This window comes from Vanacampus margaritifer, chromosome 19, assembly GCF_051991255.1.
Source record: "Vanacampus margaritifer isolate UIUO_Vmar chromosome 19, RoL_Vmar_1.0, whole genome shotgun sequence".
Lineage (NCBI taxonomy): Eukaryota > Metazoa > Chordata > Actinopteri > Syngnathiformes > Syngnathidae > Vanacampus > Vanacampus margaritifer.
Genome location: NC_135450.1, coordinates 16,339,286 through 16,363,396, shown reverse-complemented (window position 1 = coordinate 16,363,396; position 24,111 = coordinate 16,339,286). Strand labels below are relative to the sequence as shown.

The 24,111-nt window shown below is 41.3% G+C and overlaps 1 protein-coding gene across 2 annotated transcripts; it reads left to right on the top strand.

Annotated features, from left to right (window-relative positions):
- The first annotated feature begins 735 nt into the window (after positions 1-735).
- On the top strand, positions 736-23,994 carry xrn2 (5'-3' exoribonuclease 2). Of its 2 annotated transcripts, none has more exons than XM_077553219.1 (31): positions 736-978; positions 1,533-1,660; positions 2,308-2,419; positions 2,495-2,606; positions 2,678-2,736; positions 2,894-2,983; positions 3,196-3,268; positions 4,350-4,400; positions 4,502-4,659; positions 4,741-4,815; positions 5,860-5,993; positions 6,066-6,123; positions 6,218-6,325; positions 6,402-6,446; positions 6,542-6,673; positions 6,760-6,810; positions 7,558-7,655; positions 8,017-8,152; positions 12,826-12,933; positions 13,007-13,096; positions 13,172-13,244; positions 13,316-13,399; positions 14,347-14,444; positions 14,512-14,591; positions 14,718-14,774; positions 15,744-15,812; positions 15,906-16,034; positions 17,309-17,424; positions 21,634-21,700; positions 22,950-23,175; positions 23,759-23,994. In XM_077553219.1, the coding sequence occupies exons 1-31, from the start codon at positions 904-906 to the stop codon at positions 23,825-23,827; spliced, it is 2,961 nt and encodes a 986-aa protein (XP_077409345.1). In that variant the 5' UTR covers positions 736-903; the 3' UTR covers positions 23,828-23,994. The 2 variants fall into 2 exon arrangements, with proteins under 2 accessions (XP_077409345.1, XP_077409346.1); XM_077553220.1 differs by having other exon boundaries at positions 21,634-21,701; positions 22,957-23,175.
- The last annotated feature ends 117 nt before the right edge of the window (positions 23,995-24,111 follow it).

The following is a 24,111-nucleotide window of genomic DNA, read 5'->3' as shown; positions in this document are numbered from 1 at the left end:
CCATCTGGGGTACCAACAATCACTTTCACATTATGTGGGATTTGGTAGAAACATTTGTCTTTGTGATGGAAATGGCAAAAATGAACAGACAACATTTTTGCTCCATATCACCCGTCAGAAAACCGATAAAAAATGTTGTTTTCCAACGTGCAGTAAAAAGCAGAATACACAGAAATCTAAGAATATTTACTGTTGAGGGACTGAAGGATTTGGACAATTTTAAGTTTGCCAAAGACACTAAACGATTAACCAATTATCAATAATAGCTGTCAATTTATTTGCTAATCGCTTGGTAGTGGATTTATTGTTGCACATTCATTATATTATGTAAAATGATTCTCTGCTGCTAATATGGCGCCTTAAACGTTACCGAAGTTACTACTAGCCATCACTTGACCAATTTGTTTGGTCCTGATGCAAGCAAGCAAAAAAAAAATACGCCTGCACTTTAGACAGCTACCACTAGATGGCGGCCTCACATTTTGCAATATCCGACCACATGTACTAGATGTGGCTATTAGTATTTGCTGCCAAGTCTGGATGATTAAAAACTGATGTGGTGATATAAAATATATTGCATTTTGTGTAATGCATGTATTTTTATGTACTCGTTTGTGTCTAAATGGGTTAAATGAAGTCCGTGTAGAACTTATAATACCAGTTTTGGCCGGCAGCGTCGCTGTGGCAACACCGCGAAGTATTACTGACGATTCCGCGGAAATGAGCAACGGCGTGACCCGGAAGAAATACACAATTCCTGACAAGCATGTAGCTACAAGCTAGATACATTTCTCACTCGGTTATTATTTGGAAGTTCGTGTTGTAATTGATGTTTTAAGGCAGTTGGTTTCGCGTGTGTACGTTTTTATCGCACCGCGGGAAAAAAGCGATCGTTTAGCAGAGATGGGAGTCCCCGCATTTTTCCGTTGGCTGAGTCGCAAATATCCCTCCATTATTGTACATTGCGTGGAGGAGAAGGTAAGCCGTTAACATAATAGCGTCGCAGTTTGCAAAACAGACACGTGTGCGTAGCAATTCAAGTCTATATGACGACTCGTTTGCAATGTTTTCAATTTTGCACACTACCCGGGCATTGTATATGACTCACGAAAACGAAAGTAACTGTTACGCGATTAGTAAATCCTAGGACATGTTGTACTTTAACTTGGTCGCCAGAGCCCCAACTTTCCAAGTTGTTCAACTATTAAACAAGTTGAGTCAAAAACAATTACATTTATTTTCATTTAGGTATTGAACACCTGAGCAGCTGCCTTAATTTGCCAAATACTATTGAGGAATACCACGTAAATTAGTGTGGCCTTTGCCAGTGTCGTGCAAACTCTGAAATGACGTTCACAACAAATAATTGGTTACATTTTTCCATCTTTAACATTCATTTGGGTTTTAAAGCTCATTTCATAAGGAATATAGCACAAGTATGCAAATGAGGCTGTGTTTTCATCTAAGTTCCTGAGGCATCTCATTTGTACATTTTTGATTTATTCTAAACATTTGATGTTTGTGTCTTCCAGGGTAGAGAGTGCAATGGGGTTCGTATCCCTGTTGACACAACCAAGCCAAACCCCAACGAGGTGGAGTTTGACAATTTGTACTTGGACATGAACGGGATCATACACCCTTGTACACATCCGGAGGACAAGTATGAAGTGATATCTTTTTTTTTTTCATTAGTAGTAGCAGCGTGACAAGATTTACCTGAGATGACGGTGTCAAAATGTTGAGTCCGTTTGGAATGGCCACTTCAACAATGACTACAACACAAAGAATTTTGAAAATAGGGTTCTGGAGAAACGGCGTTTATTGAGGAACTTTGTGTGAAATCTGGTCTAAAATTGCCTTGAAATTAGAATAAAACAGTACGACGCCTCCTCGGGGAAACCTTTCTCTAATTGGTAGACAAGTTTCTATTCTTAATATCCACCAATGGGTGGGGATAGAAAAAAAATGGATGTGACGTTTCAGTTCGGTTTAGGGTTTGGGTTACTTGCTCTAAAAATAGCAGCAGAGTTAAATAGCACAAATAGAACAAACATTGATGAAAAGGCGCAGTGACGATCGTGGACTTGGGTCATCTTTTTCTTTTTTAGTGAATTTATTTCTTACAGAGTATCGAAGAGCTCATTCCATGTTTTTTTTTGTTTTTTTTTTAAATTTCACAAAGATGGCGGCCACTTGACACGTTGCTATTTGCAGGAAATGTGATTCTTAAATTTATGAATTCCAACTGAGCAATTAACGTCAGTAAGATGGTTGTGTGGCTCATCCAGTTTTTGTTTTTGTCCGCAGACCGGCGCCCAAAAACGAGGATGAGATGATGGTGGCCATCTTTGAGTACATCGACCGCCTGTTCAATATCGTGCGTCCCAGGAGAGTTTTGTACATGGCCATCGACGGCGTGGTAAGCGACCTCTGACCCGCTTGAACATTTTCTGCCGCGCTCCAAAATGATCTCGCCCGTTCATCTTCCAACCAGGCTCCGCGTGCCAAAATGAACCAGCAGCGCTCTCGCCGCTTCCGCGCTTCCAAAGAAGGCGCGGAGCTCACAGAGGAGAAGAATCGCATACGGGAGGAGGTCATCCAGAAAGGTCGGTTTCCACGCGCCACAGACAAACTCGACGTCACACAATGACACGGATGTGTGCGTTTTCCTACACAGGAGGTTACCTGCCACCTGACGAGATTAAGGAGAGGTTTGATAGCAACTGCATCACGCCAGTAAGTTCATTGAAATCAAATATACACGGCTTCTTTGATTTGAAATTTTAGAGGCGAACAGTTATTGACCTTGCAGAGTAAAGTAATCAATACTACTTAAATAAATGCAGAAAGAGCAATCTTTTCAGATTAACATTTTACTATACTATGTCTCCAGGGGACGGAATTCATGGACAACCTGGCGCGCTGTCTCCGCTATTACATCGCAGACCGACTCAGCAATGACCCAGGATGGCGAAACATCACGGTGAGCTCGTCGTCTCTGCTGCCAAACGTTAACGCGCTGTGCCGCCGATCAATCGTAATGATTGACGAGGGGCAATGCAGTTGCGAGCAAGCACAAAAGAAAACCAGGCAACCCCCGTTTTTTTTTTTTTTTGCGGGGGATACTGAAAACGTGAGTGTACGTTGAGTCTATAATGTCGCTAACAGTCATTTTTCTTTTGGGGGGTCGTCAAGGTCTTCCTGTCTGACGCCAGCGTTCCGGGCGAAGGCGAACACAAGATTATGGACTACATCAGGAGACAGAGAGGTGTGGCTCACACTGGTGTTAAAACACATATTTAAATGATCTTAAAATGTATTTACGCATAATATATTTTTTTCTGTAAAAAGTATCAATTAGTTATACAGGGATGTGATTTTTCCGCTAATTCGCGTAATTCCGCTCCCCCCCCCCCCAAAAAAAAAAAAAAATTCCGATATATATATATATATATATATTTATTTTTTATTTTTTTAGTAGTTCATTGTGTATGCACATGACTCTGACAGATAACATCTTCTGCTATAACAAAGACATTTGTGGTATGCTCTAATATGAGTTACTTTTCATTTGGCCATGATACAATTATTTGTTCATGAAATTTGAACTCTTCAACATTATTTATGTGTTAACTTAGTAATCACATTAGTTAGATATGATGATATTCTCAGTGATAGTTTTTAAAAGCAAAGGCAGTCCAATGTTTTTGAATGTGACTGATTTTGGGTTGACTAAAACTGCCATTTTATATTTTATATGGGATAGTTCAATATACATTGAAAATTTATGCTGTTGTTTTGTCTATTTCTTTGTCATGTGAGTGTCATGTGAGTGCATTGAAAGTACTTAAAAACACGGAAAACCCATGAGCCTGGACCTAGCTGGGTGCCAGCGGCCCCCAGACCCCCGGCTAAATTTTCAGATAATTTCATTTTGGTCAAATCACATCCCTGGTTATAGCGTTGTTGTTGTCCCCCCCCCCCCCCCCCCCTAAAAAAATAGGCATCTTTTAAATGCCTGTAAAATCTAGGATCCATATGTTGGTTTAACTGGAGTAGGATTATTATATTATTATTAAAATAATATATACCAAAGAAAGGATTGTTATTGTGAATGGATGCCACAAAATGGTGGTAACATTTTTGTCTCATTGAAATTCCTCAACTCACTTCAACATACTCTAGTTCCTTGGCAGCAAAGCACACGTTTCTTTAAATGAAGATCCTCACTTCATTTCAACCTAGTTCGTCTGCCACAAGATGGGGTCAAAGTTCAAACTTTTATTGCACTGACTTGCCCGTTTATATTTGGCATTCGTCATCGCAAACATTTTGTTCGTCATCCGCAGCTCAGCCCAACCACGACCCCAACACCCATCACTGCCTGTGCGGTGCTGACGGTCAGTCTTCAGTACACATAAAAATAAAAATAAAATACCACCAATATGACATATTTGTTCCAAAATAAACATCTGTGGCTTTGTGCGTGGCGACCAATCAGCGGACCTGATCATGCTGGGCTTGGCCACGCACGAGCCCAACTTCACCATCATCCGGGAGGAGTTCAAACCCAACAAGCCTCGGCCGTGCGCGCTCTGCGGTCAAATGGGCCACGAAATCAAAGAGTGTCAAGGCGTCGCCCGGGAGAAGCAAGGCCAGGTCGGATCACGCCTTCGTCTCAACACTGTCGTCAACACTTGCAAGTAAAACGCTCACGGTTTGACTTGGTTTGTCTTCCAGCATGACGAATTTGCGGATACCATGCCGGTTGCGGAGCAGGAGTTCATCTACATCAGGCTGTGCGTGCTCAGAGAGGTAACGTTTGTGTTGCTTTCGAATTGAACTGAAGCATAAATGTTCTCACACGCGTAGGCTGTGTAAACCTGTACTGTCTTTGGCCGACGCCCACGTCACTCACAAGATCGGGCCTTGCTTTTTAAAGCCTTACACACTAAAAAAATCACAGATACTACAGTAGTTAGTTTAGGTTAGGCCTGTCACAAAAAAAAAAAAAAAAAAATGTTGCCCCACAAAATACTGCGATAAATGATAATATTGCGATTTTCATATTTTTCAGCTAATATCATGAGAACGGTATAGTAATGCAATTACACCCGTTTGAAGATAAATTAAACTTTATTTCTTGAGCGCATTTAAAATGGGAATTATATAATGAAAAAAAACTGTAAATAACCAAAACCATCAAAAACAATAAATAAAATGGACTGTCAGCCTCTGTTAACAAAAATCCACTTGAATAAAAAAAAATAACTTTCTGTAAACACAATTGCACTTTAATTCATTTACTCCCAGACGTTTTCACTGAAGAAGAAAAAAACGTATAAATACGTCTTTGGGGGCAATTATAACATTAAAATAGAACATATACGTTTTTGGGAGCAAATGAGTTAATATATATATATATTAAATATTAAGCTCAGAAAATAAGATATTTAACAGACAAAAATGCCAATTCAATTAGGACCTAAGACAACAAAGACGCACTTGAATCAAAACCAAACACAATCTATAAAATGGACCCTGATGCTGATATTCTCCCAGACTATAGGGGGCAGTGGAGAGCATCTATGGCATATGCGCAACACTAAAGCACGATTAAATTGCGTAAAAACAAAAATTCCCATAAACTCTCGACAATAAATTCTCAACATTAACAGTTTGGGGTGAATAGTCTACAATAATTTAACAAAATAAATGAAAACAATGTGTGAGGTCTCTATATGTGTGCGTCTATACTTGTGTGTCCATTTCAATTAGTTTGATAAGTCATCGTTGCTCTTTCTGTGTACGTGTGCACTTGTCACAACGATCTGCTAACGGCGCCGCGCGACGTTTCAGTATCTGGCTCGGGAGCTGACCATGGCCAGCCTGCCCTTCCCGTTTGACTTTGAGAGGAGCGTGGACGACTGGGTCTTCATGTGTTTCTTTGTCGGCAACGACTTCCTCCCTCACCTGCCGTCCTTGGAAATCAGGTCAACCCTCGCACGTGTGAAGCTCCAAAAAGGGACGACGAATCGAATACTTGATGTTGTTCTATCTTGCAGAGAGGGGGCGATAGATCGACTGGTCAGGATCTACAAAGACGTGGTGCACAAAACCGGAGTGAGTATAATCAGGCTGCAGTTTGGCCTCCTGGCTGCAGTGCATTCTGGGAAATGGAGTCCAATGGCGGGCTGTGCGTGTGCGGTGCGCGCAGGGCTACCTGACGGAGAACGGCTACGTCAACCTGTCGCGCGTTGAGCTCATCATGCAGGCCGTGGGCGTGGCCGAGGACAACATCTTCAGAAAACGCAAAGACGACGATGCAAGTCTTGTTTTAGACGTTAGAAATCACATCAAGGCGGTCGGGTTCATGCAAACATTTTTGTTTCCTCCTTTAGGAAAGCTTCAAGAGAAGGATGAAAGAAAAACGGCAAAGGATGAAGGTACATAGTAAAAATTTCAAATCGACAGCGCCAAGCCAATTTGTGATGCCTTAATTGTGTTGGGAGACTTGAGCGATGTTTTTGACTCCTCTCAGAGGGAGCAGCAAGGCCCCGCCTACCTCACCGGGGGCCAGTTTGCCCCGCACGCGCTTGGCAGAGGATACCAGCCGGGCGGCGTGGACAACGCTCGCCAGCAAGCCTACGACATGAGGATGCAGTCCAACAGGGTGCGTCCTCAAAATTCATCAAGTTGGGGGGGAGAAAAAAAAAAGTCTCCTTGTTGTGTGTTTTCAATGTGTGTGTTCTTGTTCAGGATGCCGCGCAGTCCCTCAAGGCCATGATTAGGAACGGCGGCGGCGGCAATGTGAGTTTGATATTCGTTAGTCGACACACTTCTTTTTTTCTTTTTTTTTAAAGACAGTCTCTTGACTGTATTTTCAGATTTTTTTTTTTTAACTCATATTTGCTAGTTTGTGGCCGACTTTTTTACGACTGTATCACATTTTGCTGCAAAATCAAACGAATTTGAGAAAACGAAAAGCAAAAGTTCTTTCAATTATTCTTTCGTGCTTTTTTTGTTCGCAAAAGGGGGAGGGGCAAAGATTTAAAATCAGGAATAGGAAAACAATTTTGATCGTTAATTTGAGTCCATCTTAGAAGTAGGCTAACCTGGGTTTTTGTGGGACTGATATAGATTATTGGCCGTCAAGGAGGCCGATATTCATTTTCATTAAAAGTAAGAAAATATTGCCCAAATTTTTATTTTATTTTTTAAATGTGCCATGCATTTTTTTAAAGCATATTTTATTGAACAACTTGTAAGATTTGTAAATTATTAGATTTTTTTCTTTTCTTCGTCAACAGACTATTTATTGATATATATATTTTTCCATTTATATAATTTTTCTAATTAAATTTTTGAATTATATTTGTTATATCTTTTTTTTTTCCATTCTTAGTCATTTATTTATTTATTTATTTATTTCATGCCGATATTCGTCGAAATGCTGAATATCGGTGCAGATAATCGGTTTATCTCTGTTGCATGTTTGTGGCGTCAGCAGTTAACTAATAACAGTGAATGTTGATAAATGTTTATTTGCGGCGTCAGCAGTTTGCAGGCCCCAGCGACGACGCTAACAACAACAACAGAGGCGTGAAGAGAAAAGCAGACAGCGACGACGAGCCCGAGCCGGAAGACAACGTCAGGTAGGCGCAGTATAAAGATGCGATTCACACACGGAGGAGCAGACACGAGTACGCACACGCACGCGATTAAAATGGAAAGCAGTCAATTCCTGCGTGACTCACTTAACAAATCGGCCAAATCCGCCGGAATGATTTGGTATTCATGGAGGCTTCCCCTTCAGGAGGCGGCGCTCCCCGCAGGCCGCGCCAGGCCTCGGCGGCGGCACAGATGCCGCGCGGCCTCCATTATTTGAATTTCCCAAGGTGTCCAACGCGATAAAGAATGCGGCTCACGCAGGAAGTGGCGGCCTCTTAGAGTGAAAGGCGTTTGATTGACGGCTGGAGCTGGCAGGCCTTCCCGCTAAACACGGGCTGTTGGCAGGTTGTGGGAGGACGGCTGGAAGCAGCGCTACTACAAGACCAAGTTTGACGTGGACGTGTCCGACGACGACTTCAGGCAGAAGGTGGTCCAGTCGTACGTGGAGGGCCTGTGCTGGGTTCTGCGCTACTACTACCAGGTGAGGCCGCCAGCAAACGTCCGTTGGCTTTGGAACAAAGTATTGCACGATTTATTTACAGTATGGATTAGGGATGGCCGCCATTTGATTTTCCTCAAACGACTTGACGGTTTAACACTGCCTTTAGGGCTCGGGAAAAAAGTCAATAAGTCACGTAAATCAACTTTAAAAATAGGTCGACTGAAAATGCTCCGCCGGAACTGTTTTCTGAAGCATCGTCTGTAAGTGACTTTTAAGGTAGCTATAGTGATGTTTATGTATGTGTGAACTAAATGGTGGTTAGCGTTTGTTTACCTTAAATGGTAATCACTAGCATGCTAACCGCGATTGCTAACCATTTAGCATGGGCTGATTTTGGTGGTGTGTATTAATGCTCATGCGCAAAAGATGATAAACCATTAGTAGTTTTGTCCACTCAAGTTCAACCTTGATGGATTTATCAGTAGCATGCTAATGCTAACCGCGATTGCTAACCGTTTATCATGGGTTAATTTTGTTGGTGTCTAATAATGCTCATGCACAAAATATAATAAACAATTAGTAGTTTTGTTCAACCTTGATGGATTTATCAGTAGCATGCTAATGCTAACCGCGATTGCTAACCGTTTAGCATGGGCTAATTTTGTTGGTGTCTAATAATGCTCATGCACAAAAGAAAATAAACAATTAGTAGTTTTGTCCACTCAAGTTCAACCTTGATGGATTTATCGGTAGCATGCTAATGCTAACCGCGATTGCTAACCGTTTAGCATGGGCTAATTTTGTTGGTGTCTAATAATGCTCATGCACAAAAGATAATAAACAATTAGTAGTTTTGTCCACTCAAGTTCAACCTTGATGGATTTATCAGTAGCATGCTAATGCTAACCGCGATTGCTAACCGTTTAGCATGGGCCAATTTTGTTGGTGTCTGATAATGCTCATGCACAAAAGATAATAAACAATTAGTAGTTTTGTCCACTCAAGTTCAACCTTGATGGATTTATCGGTAGCATGCTAATGCTAACCGCGATTGCCAACCGTTTATCATGGGCTAATTTTGTTGGTGTCTAATAATGCTCATGCACAAAAGATAATAAACAATTAGTAGTTTTGTCCACTCAAGTTCAACCTTGATGGATTTATCAGTAGCATGCTAATGCTAACCGCGATTGCTAACCGTTCAGCATGGGCTAATTTTGTTGGTGTCTAATAATGCTCATGCACAAAAGATAATAAACAATTAGTAGTTTTGTCCACTCAAGTTCAACCTTGATGGATTTATCAGTAGCATGCTAATGCTAACCGCGATTGCTAACCGTTTAGCATGGGCCAATTTTGTTGGTGTCTAATAATGCTCATGCACAAAAGATAATAAACAATTAGTAGTTTTGTCCACTCAAGTTCAACCTTGATGGATTTATCGGTAGCATGCTAATGCTAACCGCGATTGCTAACCGTTTATCATGGGCTAATTTTGTTGGTGTCTAATAATGCTCATGCACAAAAGATAATAAACAATTAGTAGTTTTGTCCACTCAAGTTCAACCTTGATGGATTTATCAGTAGCATGCTAATGCTAACCGCGATTGCTAACCGTTCAGCATGGGCTAATTTTGTTGGTGTCTAATAATGCTCATGCACAAAAGATAATAAACAATTAGTAGTTTTGTCCACTCAAGTTCAACCTTGATGGATTTATCAGTAGCATGCTAATGCTAACCGCGATTGCTAACCGTTTAGCATGGGCCAATTTTGTTGGTGTCTAATAACGCTCATGCACAAAAGAAAATAAACAATTAGTAGTTTTGTCCACTCAAGTTCAACCTTGATGGATTTATCAGTAGCATGCTAATGCTAACCGCGATTGCTAACCGTTCAGCATGGGCTAATTTTGTTGGTGTCTAATAATGCTCATGCACAAAAGTTAATAAACAATTAGTAGTTTTGTCCACTCAAGTTCAACCTTGATGGATTTATCAGTAGCATGCTAATGCTAACCGCGATTGCTAACCGTTTAGCATGGGCTAATTTTGTTGGTGTCTAATAATGCTCGTGCACAAAAGATAATAAACAATTAGTAGTTTTGTCCACTCAAGTTCAACCTTGATGGATTTATCAGTAGCATGCTAATGCTAACCGCGATTGCTAACCGTTTAGTATTTTTCTCCACTCACTTCAACTAACGTTCAACCTTAACGGATTTAGCGGCATCATGCTAGTGCTAACCGCGATTGCTAGGCTAATTTTGTTGGTGTTTAATAAATGAATGCATATGTACAGAAGATATTAAATTATGAGTAGTTATATCCACTCAATTTAACTCAGGTGAATTAGTGAATAAAAAAAACAACTAGAATAATCGATATGACAATAGGGTAATCAATTTTATAAAGATTCAATAATGGCAGCCCTAACATTGATCCCTAAAAACTTCAGAACGTCAAACATAGCTTTTATTTATTTAATCTTTATTCGTCCAGGTAAGGGAATTTGAGAGGTTCTCATTTGCAATGCAGACCCGGCCGACAGTAAAGAAAGTAAATCATATAAATATTTACAAAGGTGTTATTGTTTGAAAATGTTGAAGATCGCGAGTGGCGCCCTCTTTACGAGAGCTGAGGTGGATCAGTCTGAGGGGCCCGACGGGGAGGATCGGGTGGGGAAGTGCGAAGGGGGGGGGGGGGTTTCTCCACATGCTCGGCAATCCAAAGCCGGTCTCAGCGGGCCGCTCTGAATTGATTAAAAGGTCCTCGGCAGACGGGACGTGTCTGCTCGGCGCCGCCGCGCATTCACGGTGTCGCTGCCAACGGCGTCGGTGTCACGCGCGGATCGCCAAGTGACCCGCCAGCGGGAGGGAGGAGGGGGACGTGGGCTTCACCCAAAACACTGAAGACGTGATTCACACTTTGCTCCCTAAATCACTTTTGATCGTCCCCGCTCCAATAAGGACCTTCTATTTGTTTTACGTTCATCACGGGGGGCTCAAACGGACTGCCGCCATTTGAGAGATGGAATTTGACACACTTCCACCGACCCACTCGCCTCCGAAAATGAGAAGAAATGAGAGCTGGTAGTGAATTAAATTAAATTAAATTTGGTTCTCCCTGTGCTTCATGAACGCCGTTTTGCATCTACACGGGGGTCTTGGGTAATAATTGTTTGATGGAAAGCAATGTAAATATGCCAAATGTGGTTCAATGTAGGGCTGCTCGATTATAAGAAAATATTCATCATGATTTATTTGGTATGCAACTCAAAATGAGTATGAATAATCTTTTATTTTTGTTCACGATTATGCCAATTTTGCAATTGTGGAGTGTAATGATTGAAATTGTAATTGAATTTCAATTAATTGCACAGCCCTAGTTCAATAAGTTGATAGGCTCGCTCTTGAAAGCCTAAAATGTTTGTACTTACTCGGACACAAAATTTTATATTTTACATTTAAATTAAATGATTTTGTATTTGCATATTAGGGCCGTCCCAATCACATTTTTGCACCATTTTGTATCTGTTGAAACGGTCCCAGTCCAGTACCCGAGGAACCCAAAAAGACAAAATAAGAGCACATCCCAAATTGTCTTCATTTTTTTTAATAACAATATCCCAACATGATACGTTTTCATACCGCTCTCAAGTAAACAAATGAATATTGTTTTCTTAACTTTGAAATTATAATTTTTTAAATGATTTTGTTTGGCCCCAGTTTCCGATCACACGATCGATTTAAAGTAACACTCAAAAAATAAATTAATAGTCAACAATTAAGTGTACTTTTAAATTAAACTTTAAAAAAAAAAAAATTTTTTAGCCTTAAGTATTTAACTCTTTGACTGCCAAAAACGTTAAATAACGTTTAGTAAAATCCTATGGAGGAGTGCCAAAGACGTTAAAAGACGTTTGTTTCAAAACAGAGGTGAAACTAACCATTTTCTATTGTGGATTACTGAAAAACGGAATAAGGTAGAAACAAACTTTTTTTTTTCTGATGAAAGATGAGAGTCCAATCTTTTTTTGGTAGTATGTGTGTTTCCATAGTCCAAACACACAATTTTCTATGGACCTTGAAAGATCAGTCAAAATGCTTAAAATCGGCTGGCACCCACGGCATCCCTTTTCTGAAAACGTCTGGCAGTCAAAGAGTTAAGGCACAACAAACTCCTATGCAGTAATTTTTCTATTGGCTTATTTCCCTAGTAAAGTCTCCCTTGTGGATATAGACAGATGTTTAAAATCCTCTACTAAGATTTTTATAATTAAAAGAGTGGTTAGCTGGAGATAATCAAGATGACAAACTCGATCCAATTTTCGGACCCTCGGATGCAGTCACCCAGCGAGATGACAAATGACAAATGTCGTATTGCCGTAACCGGGCCTCCTTTTGTCATGCTAACCGCTCATTTCCACATTTTAAATCAGCGGCGCACTTTTCTTTTTGCGTTTGATCCTTCGTTTTTACACGTCATAGTGCAACTTTCCAAAATTGGTAATCGAGTTGGCCAAGGCCTGAAGTTGAAGTGGAGCAGTGGAAAAGGGGATTGAGACGTTAAAATGTCAAAGTTAGTCCCATTGGATGAACTTTTCGTCAGAAGAGCGGTCACAGGTTGTCAAAGCGACATTTGGACCAGGATGACGTCATCCGTTGAAAGACAAACGGACGAGCGCCCGTTGACACGTTGGTGCGCTTGCAGGGCTGCGCCTCCTGGAAGTGGTTCTTCCCCTTCCACTACGCCCCCTTCGCCTCCGACTTCAAGGACATTGAAGGAATGTTCTCCGACTTTGACAGAGGAACCAAACCGGTAAGCCCGGCCGGGTTGACTGGGGGACGCCTGCGTGAAGTCCGTACGACTTTGTTTTCCCGCGTGTGCGCAGTTCAAGCCCCTGGAGCAGCTGATGAGCGTGTTTCCTGCCGCCAGTGGCAACTTCCTGCCAGAAACGTGGCGCAACCTGATGATGAGTCCGGTGAGTTGGCAGCAATTGAAACACATTTTTCTTTGGTCATAGCTGTTGACCCATTTGTCATCTGCCGCGCCACAGGACTCCTCCATCATCGACTTCTACCCCGACGACTTTGCGATCGACCTGAATGGGAAGAAGTACGCCTGGCAAGGTGAGAGCGCCGTCCGCCGTCCACTTCCTGCGTGCTCTGTTGGACACGTTTCCTGGTTTTCTCTCTCGAAGGCGTGGCCTTGTTGCCGTTTGTGGACGAGCGGCGTCTGCGGGCCGCCCTGGCCGACGTCTATCCGGACCTCACGTCCGAAGAAGGTCAGTTGCACTTTGACCCGCATTTTGTCGTGCTCATTAAGTTCAATTAAGAGTTTAATTTGTTCCGTGACCAAGCTTGTAACTCAATTTAATCGGACATAAAGTCCATTTTTCTCATTGCAATGAATCGAAATGCCATTAATAGCTTCCGGCGCCCACAAAATTACTTGATTTGTTTCTAACAAAGCAAAATACTATGGAGGAACAAAACTGCCAAATTAAAAATAAATGAATAAAAGTGAAAATAAAATTGGTTTAAAAAAATAATTAAATACAAAAATAAATAAATAAATGGAAATAAAAACAATATATATTATACTTGGTGTCGAGCAACCGCTCACGCAACCATTCAAAGGCCGCTTGCAACGTCGGAGTCCAACCTAAGACACGCTTAGGACCGCCCCCTCATTTGAATAACATTTCGTCCTGACAGTGTCTGCAGCATGAAATTAACAAATGTGACAGCTTTTACTTATTGATTGATATTTAATTGTATTCATATATTTATTTTTGTATTTATTTCCACATTTATTTTTAATTTTGGCAGTTTTGGTCCTCCATAAAATAGCACTGTAAAGCTTCCAGAAGGGCTGTGCTAGCTTGATGCTACCACTAATTAGCATCTATTTTGGAGTTTGCCGTTGCTTCAACCCTTCAAGCGACCGGTTGCTCACAAATGGTTCAGTACCATGTAGGCATACAGTATAACACCACTTAGTCATATACACTTTATCCTCTGCGTAGAACGACTAATATTAGTGCCGCACTGATGAGCTTAGAGAAGAGTTGAGACATTATTACATTCTAGGCGGGACCCGCCCCATCGTTATATGAGTGACTGCTGCAAAGAGGCGAGCACGTTAATTGGCATTTTCTAATTATTTCAATGGGAAAATCTGATCTGAGTTTAATTCTTGACATTCGGTTCAATTGTGTTGACCTTCCAGTGAGGAGGAACAGTCTAGGAAGCGACGTGGTGTTTGTGGGGAGGTCTCACCCGCTGTCGGACTTCGTCCAGGAGCTTTACCGTGCACAATCTCATGAGGTAACGCCAGCTGAATGTTTGCCACGCGCTCTGGCACGGGTCCCATCACGTTGATGTTGTCTTTTAGCCCACTGAGATGCCTGCAGAGCTCTGCCATGGAATCCAAGGTATATTATCTCTTGATGACGACCCTATCCTACCAGATAAGTAAGGACCACTTTGCTCATGCTAGTTCCTGCACATTACCGGTCAGAAGGCGAGCCCTCGTCTTCCTGTCTGACCCGCTGGCGAGCTCACTCGCCTTTTTTTAACTTTTTTTTTTTTGTCCCTCAGGACGGTGAGCTCGCCCATTCCCATGCTGCGTGACATCGCGCACAACAGCGCCCTCGGGTGAGAACCTTTTGGCCGTCGTCGTCTTTCCATCTCGGCTAGCTGCACGCCAGTTGTGACTTTGGAGTACAGCGCAGATTTTTAAGACTGGAGTCGTTGAGATTTCTTAATAATCCAAGTCGGCCCTCAAAAAAGAGTGAAAACTAAAAATGTAATCGTGAGGAAAAACATCGCTGCACGCTGTTCTGAAAATATAAAGTAACAACATAAATTGAATGGAAATAATTAAGTGTGCATGTCTTGGCCACCAGGGGGCATTAAATACATAGGACTGTCACATTCTTCACTGATTTTAGTCATTTTACACAGAGGATAAATAATATATGCCTGTGAGTATTGGTATATTGTGTGTCTCCATGTGTTGCTACAGTTTTTTTTTCTTTTTCTGGAGTTCTGAGTGTTGCTACTGTTTGTGTTCATGTATCATTTAGGGAAAGGCTTCGAACAGACGCAAAATTGATGCTAGTTTTGTTAGCCGGGCCATTAAAAAGCCTTAAAAGTCGTTAAATGGATTTTGCTAAATAGCATGAAATATGATGCCGAGAGGCGTTAAAAATGTAAATACTTGTTCATGCTTTATTTTGCGTACAACACTGTGGAATGGAGTAGTCACTATTACACAATTAAGCCAAAATAAATGTGTTAAAAAAAAAAATCAATTTGTGGGGACTAGTGAGTAGTTGTAATTTACAGTGAGCGAAAGTCCACAAGTTGCTTCATGTTGCAAATACTAATTGCTCTGAATTTGAAGAAAAAAATGTAGTGTTCCTCTCAGCAGCTTCCAACATGAAACATTAATGCCACCTAGTGGCATTTTTTTCTTTTTTACCCCAACACAAATCTATGACTCAATGTTTCACACTCCTTTTTAACCATAAACTGTCAATCTTAACTGTAAATAATATAAAGCCTTAAAGAAAAAAAGCCTTGGTTTCAATTGACTTGAATAAATGTGTGTTGTCCTCCCAGAGTGAAGTTCAAGGATCCCCAGTTTGCTGACGGTTTTGTGTTCAAGGCTGTTCTCCTACCTGGGGCCAAGTCAGTAACACGTTCACGTTTCGTCCGTCGTATGAAAAAGGAATTGCATTCGTATCACGACGTGTGACAGTGAAATGTCTCGGCGTCCTTCAGGCTTCCCACCAACGTGCTGAAACCGGAGGACTGGGACAGGCGGGACAACCAGCCGTGGAGACCACAGCTGGGTTTCAACGCCAACAGGCAGCAGGCTCACTTGGACCAGTCGGGCTTCAGAGCTTTGGGGTGAGTTTTTCATGGGCCACATTCGGGATGTCGGTGAAATATGAAATGACTTCCGGTAACGACGTGCCGTAATTTTATGCTTTTCCGCCGGTCATTAAAAAGTATTTAAAGTCATTGAATGGAATTTGCTAAAATGGCATTAAAAGAAGCATTAAATACAATTTTGAGAGGCATTAAAGGTTTATATACAGTTGTAGTTCATGCTTTATTTCCATACAACGTTGTGCAAAGGAGTCACTATAACACAATTTAGCAATATTAAATGTGTGTTGTTGTTTTTTTAATTGCCTGTTGACTAGTAATTTACAATGGACAAAATAGCCTGGAGTCCACGAGTCGCTTCATGCTGCAAATGTCAATTGCTCTAAATTTGAAAAGAAAATGTACTGTTCCTGTCAGCAATGTCCAACTTGAAACACTAATGCCATCTAGTGGCAGAAAATTACCTCAACACAAATCTAGGACTCAATGTTTCACGCCATTTGTCCACTTTTTTTTCCTGTTCTTTAACTCTTTGACTGCCAGACGTTTTCAGAAAAGGGATGCCGTGGGTGCCAGCCGATTTAAGCATTTTTGACTGATCTTTCAAGGTCCACAGAAAATTATGTGTTTGGACTATGGAAACACACATACTACCAAATGAAAGATTGGACTGTCATCTTTCATCAGAAAAAAAAGTTTGTTTCTACCTTATTCCGTTTTTCAGTAATCAACAATAGAAAATGGTTAGTTTCACCTCTGTTTTGAAAAAAAAACGTCTTTTAACGTCTTTGGCACTCATCCACAGATATAGCTATATAACGTGCGATTAATTGCAAGTAAACCATGGAAATGATGCGATGAATTACGATTAAAAAAATTTAGTTGACGGACAGCCCTAATGAATAAACAGTATATGCAGTATGACGCATCATTTGCATTAAAATAAACAATTGTTTGATTTAATGATACTTGCAGAAAGCCCGCAAAAGAGCAATTCTTACAAAAATGAACAGTGCGATGTTTATTATGCATCTGTACAGTTCTTTTCAAAACGTGCAAATGTTTGTCCTGTCCCCCCCCCTCACCCCCACGCCGCCCATTAAGCAGCCATGCTTGATTATGATCTCCGCTTCCTCCTCCGCACGTCCACATTATCATTAAGAAACGGGAATAATTGAACATCTGGCACCCCCCGAAGGCGACGTGTTTGGAATTCATGATGAGCACCTTTTCAAGTTTTTTTTTTTTTTTTTAAATTTCTTCTCTTTGACATCCTTTCGTTCCTCTTGCAGCCACTCGATCCGAAACCAAGGACGAGGACAGTACAGCAATGCCCCGCCTCCCAACAGCTACCAGCACCAAGGAAACTACCGCTCGCCCCGCGGCGGCCAGCATCAGTCCTTCCAAAGTAAGACGCCACATGAAAAGTAGACATCAACTTTATTTTTTATTTAGACAACAAAATGCTCTACCAAACCATATCATTTCATCTAGCGAGCTGGCTAGCCTAATGCTAGCATATAAAGCCAAACACCGTCGACAGGCTAACTTGAATTAGCATAAATGTCTTCGCATGCCCCATTTTAAGAGTCCCGACTCAACGCGTAGCCTCCGCTAATCTCGCCACTTTTGAATGAGAGTCAAATGAAATAATTGCGCCGCCACGTTGATGATTTTCAAGCGCCGTTGCCACACGCGGCGTCTCCTTCATCGCCTCGCCATCCTCGCCCACGCTCGGACTTTGATGTGTCAATTTGCAAGTCGATGACGCTCCTCGCACTTTGTCCTGATGTCCGACGACGCTATTAGACAAGCCCCCCCCCGTGCGTTTTTTTTTTTTTTAAAGTAGAATCAGACTGAGAATTGTCATTTCATTAGTGGCTCACTTCAGCTAATAAACTTTAAATGTTTTCTGTTCAGATGAAGTAACTCAACCGATGGCTGTTTTGAAACTGCAAAATGTCGCCGCTAAGCATTGTGGGTACCCCGGGGGGGGGCGCACAAACAATCTGAAGGGTGTCAAAAACCAAGTTAAGTTCCCCCCATTGATGATGTGGCTACCCCCCGCGGAGAGGCCGCCGGGGGGTCTTTGTGCGCGGCCGTCCCACCAGCTTGCGTCCACTAAGCAGCTGCGGCTGAGCTCTGCCGGCGGCCATTGTGCCGCCAAAAGCTACAAACTAACAACTCCCACCGACCTCTGACCCGCTCTCAATTAAGAAAGTAGAAAGAAAAAAGAAAAAAAAGAAAGTAGAAGGAACGTCTCCGCCAGTCGCTTCATTTTAGCGATGACATCCTCTTGGAGTATTTTATTATTTTTTTTTACTTGCACCAAACTTAAATTAAGGCCGATAAATTGTCTTTTAATCAAATGTTTCCCTTTTAGGCGCATACAGTATCTCACTAAAGTGTGCACACCCCTCACATTTTTTGGAATGGTTAGCCCAATAGCATAACTGTCCGATTCATTTCTTTAAACAACAGAAAATGGTGAAAAAAAATACAATTAATTCAACAGTCCAGTTTGCCTCGATTAAAAAATAAATAATAAATTTTAGCAAGCACATTGATATTTTTTAAAGAGTTTTAAAATGTTTTTCATGGAACAAAATAAAAAAAAATCAACGTTTCAACAATGAGCTAGTAAGTTTGTAGAGCGATCTAAATGTACCGTCCCCTCAAAACTCAACACGAAGCCGTTCATGTCAAACCCCCTGGCAACAAAAGTGAGTACACCCATATGTGAAAATGTTCACATTTGGCCCAGCTCGTCGTTTTAACTCCCCTTTGTGATGTAGGAATGCACCTAACGATTATCTGGGTAATTAATCTTGTTGATTATTATTATTATTATTATTATTATTATTATTATTATCTGTCTGAAAATCGGCAAAAATGTTGCTCGTTGTCTCCCGAAGCATTCGTTGGATTTTCAAGTTCATCCCTACAAACGGTTAATTAATTATCAAAGTAGTTGTCGAATAATTGTTGTACTTCTAGCTCGCTGGAATGGATGCACAAAGATGCAGTTCATTTGTAATAACACAATTTCTGACCAATCAAGTCGACTTTGCCACAAATTTGCCACAAATTTGCCACAAATTCACCTAACGTGAGCTTTGCATGACTTATTATTATTCCATTTTGCCATCTGGTGAAAACCAATAAATTGTCCTGTGCTGTCACTATCCATCGCTGGCATAGAAAAATTGAACAAAGTGACTCACTTTCTTTCCAGTTAAGCGAAATTAATAATTTCCCGCAGCGCGGTGGTTGCAAATCGGCGCTTTCATACGAAAAAGTTTTTGTGCGACGCGACCACGTCGCGGACGTCTGCAAACAAAACAAAACAAAAAAAAGCGCCTCCGCGTTTTTGTTTGAGCTGAGTCAAATAGTCGGCATCTAAATTGAAAAGAGGCGTTTAGTTGCCCGGCGGCTCGTAATCCGTCCCTAATACAGTGGCCAGTGCGCGCTGTCAGGATTTGCAGGCGTAATCCTTTTGTTGGTCTTTGTGCGAGCACACTGGAGGCCCAGACGCGCTCAGATCATGGCTAATTAAAGAGATTGACAGGTGTCCACTTGTCCTTCCCTCTCTTTTGCGGCCCCGGCAAAGGAAGGCCGGCGTGTTGTGGCGTTTATAATTGGAAGCCGACTGGGTGGTCCACTTGAGCCGCGTTGCTGGACGAGATCATCAAACGGGAGAAGTCCACCAACAATAGCGCCGTGACCGAGCGTGGCGCCGCTGCTCGGCCTCTGGACAATATTTCCTACTTGACCTCCGATTGCAGCCATTTTCCCGCATCTCAAAAGATGCCACAAATGTAACTATAGGGCTCGGTCGGGCGGGGGGTGGCATGGAAATTAAATCTGTTGTTTTTCCCACAAAAATCCAATTTGGATCAAACCCCCACCATTCAACTTTAGTTTTTTATTAGATTTTTATTAGATTATTTTTATTAGATTTTTTTATTTTGATTGTATTTTTTTATATTATTTTTATTAGATTTTTTTTATTTTTTTTAGATTTTTTATTTTTATTAGATTTTTTTATTTTTATTAGATTTTTTTATTTGTATTAGATTTTTTTAGATTATTTTTATTTGATTATTTTATTTAATATTATTTTTATTTTGTGTTATTGTTTTATTTTCAGAGCATCACACGTATTAACTTCCACAGAAATCAAATCTTTATAGGTAAGTAAGTGCTTCCACTTGAAACGAGCAAACGTCAAACTGGCCTTAAATTGAAACTGAAAAGAAATGTGTCCATTTTGGCTCCTTTTAAATTTTACCAAAGTAACAAAAAAAATAAAAAATACAATCATCCTCCAACATTAGTTTCACCAAATAACACGAAATCTGGTGTAGACATCTCTCGTCACAAGACGCACGAAAAATTCTCAAGGACCCACGATTGGAAAATGAACTCGGCAGCCATTTTGTTTTGAAGCAGCCATTTTACACTCATCACGCGACCCACTGGATTTTTCTTTTCTTTTCTTTAACTCGGCTCTTGACGCTACTTGCGCCAAATAATATGAAATTTGGTGTACGTCTATCATAACGGGACACATGAAACATTCTGAAGGAACCTTTGATTAAACAGGAAGTCGGCCATTTTTGTTTGAGGCAGCCATTTTGCCCTGAAAAAAATGAACCGCTAAAACGAAAGTTTTATCAATCGACACAAAATTTGCGGGACATGTCTCATAACAAGTTGTGCAAAAAAGTTTGTTGCCCAAATTGAACAAGAAGTCAGCCATTTTGGTTTATAGCAACCATTTTGCCCTGTAAAGAAGAAAGAAAGAAAAATAACCCCCAAAAGCAGTTTTATTGATCGACATAGAATTTGCTGGACATGCCTATCATAACGGGGCGCACAAAAAAAGTCTTAAAGACGCCTGCCCAAGTTGAACAGGAAGTCAGCCATTTTGAACTTTTCTTTTTAGCAAACTCCAAGTAAAGAATTTCCCCAAATAAGTTGCAAATGGAAGCAGGCGAAATTGCAAAGTTTTCCTTGCCCGCGCGACTCGCGGCGTCAGTGTTTGCTTAACATTTTTGATGAGCAGCCATTTTAAAAAAAATAATAATAATTATTTCAAACATTGAACTCTGCCAAGTTGGATTTATTTTATTTGTATTTGTTTTTTGGGTGTAAAAAACGACTTTCAGCCTAAACGGTCACATGATCTCCACGGAGGTGTTTACTTCCTGGCGTTACAGGTGGACTGGCAAAACAAACGGGCAGCTGCTCATCACCATGGCAACGGCGGTTCTGGAAAAAGCCTCTGGATACTTTATTTCGTCTTTCTTTTGGCCTCTCTCGAGTGGGCCGTTGTGAAGGCTGCGCCGGCGATGGAAGCGAGCCACTCGAGTTGTCCACAATGCCGCCGGCTCAATACGTTTTTTTTTCTTCTTCTTTTTCTTCATTTGCTCAACAAAACATGCAAATGTTGCCCCCCCCCCGCGGCCCCCTTCCGAGCTCACTAAAACTGGATTTGATCGGGGCTGATGTCGGGTTGGTCGGTGGCAGCCCGGCGAGGCGGCGGGCGGCCTCGTTTCGGGGTCTTTGTAAGCGAGCGCAACCCGTTGTGAGCAATTTCTTTGTTGTGTTGCAGATTCCCGATCGGGGGGCCTGTTGGGAACGCCGCCGCCGTCCTTCCAGCAGCAGCCGCACTTTCAACGGTGAGTCCGCACTTTGGGAGCCTTCGCAGCGCTTCGCACCTTCGCGGTCAATCTCATCAAAACGCCGCTCGACATTTATTTCATATCCGAGGTCCGTGCACTCGTATCCCGTTTGTCCTCACTAGTCTGACAGTTTAGTACACTCGTGGAATGACTTGATATTTTTTGTCTCCACACTCTAAAAAGAAACAGTTGGGTCAAAAAATAACCCAAATTGGGCCAAAAGGGGACCAACTCAACTTTTTGAATTATTCAATTAAGCCAAAAGTTTCGGTCTGATGAATAACCCAAGAATTGGGTTGTTTTGTGGGTTATTAATTTTTGGGTCAAAAGAATAACCCAAAAGATAACCCCAATATTGGGTTGCCTTGTGTAATCTTATCCAGCTTTCTGGGTTAAATAAGTTTAAAAAAAAGTTGGGTTGGTTCATTTTTCACCCCTATTCAATTAGGTTATCAATGTACCCAAAAAGTTGGGTCAAAAAAATAACCCACAAAAAAAAACTAATTTGGTTGCTTTGTGGTGGGTTATTACTTAATTTGACCCAACGTTTTTTTTTGAAATAACTAAAAAACAAAACATGCCCCAAAAAATTGTTTCTTTGTGGATTTTTTTTTAAGATATTTTACTTTCATAATTGTATTCATTGAATTGTTTAATAACTGAAAAAGTTGGGTCGGACCATTTTTGACCCAATTTTACTAGTGCAACAAAGCAGTTGGATTGCCAGGCGGCAACGTTGCAACATTGCGTCAATTTGCAAACAAGTGGCGAGGGAAGTTTGTGCTTTTCAAAAAAGTGCAAAGTCTGAGCTGTTAAATTCTGATGGCGTCTTTCTAGTAGCGCCGCCTCCACTCGCGCACTGAATGGTCGTCCTAGCCGAGGACAAAGCGCCGATTTAATCTGGCTATGGAATACACTCAAACGGCTTTCCATGTGACCCCAGCCCGACCCCTGCATCGCACTTGGGTGTTTTCACTCCTTTCCGCTCAATTTCCCTGGAGGAGGTTTGTGCAACTTAATGAGGCGTTAATCATTTTGACAGACGGACGGAAAAACTCCAAAGTTGTGCTGCAGAAGTTTTTCAGGCCCATTGTGGCGGCGTGTCACCAAATCATCACTGCTCATTAGGAGACGTTCACAAACACAACAAAAAAATAGCTTGTTTTTGCTGATTTATTTTCATATTTGTCAATAATGCCGATTCCGAGGCATGATTTGAAGTTTGGCGTGATGTTTGTGTTTGCAGGCAGCAGCAGCAGCAGGCATACCACGGCGGCCGCAGAGGTGGCGGCGGCGGCGGCGGCGGCGGTCACGGCTGGGATCGCTCCATGCAGTCGCAGCGGGGGGCGTACCAACACAACGCCAGCCGGGGCGGCGGGGGCGGGGCCGGGCCCAGCGGCTACCAGCAGCGCTTCCAGCCGCAAACAGACGACTGGCGCCAACGGCGGGACGAGCGCGGGCAGCAGTACCAGGTACCAAAAAAAACACTCGGCTCGGAATTCGCGAATCGCGCGTTAGTTTGTTTGCAGACGTTTGTATTGTGTAAATAAAGCGACTAACGAGTCATAATGGAATAGTAATATCATTTTTTTTACTCACTTACTCGTTTATATTCTATATGTGGAGATAGTTTTAGTTGCACGTTGATGGAGAATTTAAGGGAGGATTTCAAGAAGTTTTTTTGTTTTTTTTTACCCCCCCCCCCAAAAAATGTGTATATATTTTATTATTATTATTATTTATTACTTTTATTTTCAAATTTGGTGCATTTTATTATCAGAAATTATCATTTTTCTTACATCTGCCGCAGTGGGACAGAACATTAAAAATATAATAATCTTTCTGTGAAAATTTTTTACTGATTTCATCTTTGTTGATTTCACTGCTCAAATGAAATGTTGAAGCCTTGGTGGAGGTCGCAGCTTACTTTTTTGGATTGATTTTATTTTCTTAAACTTCCTGTCTGTGTACTGAAACTTTTCAAGTGCATTTGAGAGCCTCTAAATGGTGGTCTTTTTTTTTTTTTTGAATAAGTGCAATTTGTTTTGTTTTTAGGGCCACGACAGCTCCAACAGAGGTGGTTACCCTGCACCACCACCGTCCAGAAGATACGTCTGGAAATGAACTTTTTTTCCCTCTTTTTATTCTTGTCACATGATTTTTTTTTTCATTTAATTTTGCTTCTATTAGTACAAAAGTAGAACTTTTAAATCAGTCAATGTTGTACATGTGAGAGATTCTCCAATGTTGTATTTTACTAACTTGTCCAATAAAAGAACAAGTCATGTAAACTTGTGCACTTTTTTTTTTTTTTTTCAAAACCACAAAATGTGTTTAAAATGTTTGCGCAACTTTGAATTAATTGTCTACATTTAAAAGGGATGGGGAGTTAAAAATGCAAATATTTA

What these genes read in the sequence shown, in the direction of transcription:
- xrn2 (XM_077553219.1), top strand. Translation starts at nt 904, where the DNA reads ATGGGAGTCCCCGCATTTTTCCGTTGGCTGAGTCGCAAATATCCCTCC. An exon ending in GGAGGAGGTCATCCAGAAAG is followed by an intron (nt 2,607 to 2,677) that starts GTCGGTTTCCAC and finishes TTTCCTACACAG; the next exon opens with GAGGTTACCTGCCACCTGAC. An exon ending in CCCGGGAGAAGCAAGGCCAG is followed by an intron (nt 4,660 to 4,740) that starts GTCGGATCACGC and finishes TTTGTCTTCCAG; the next exon opens with CATGACGAATTTGCGGATAC.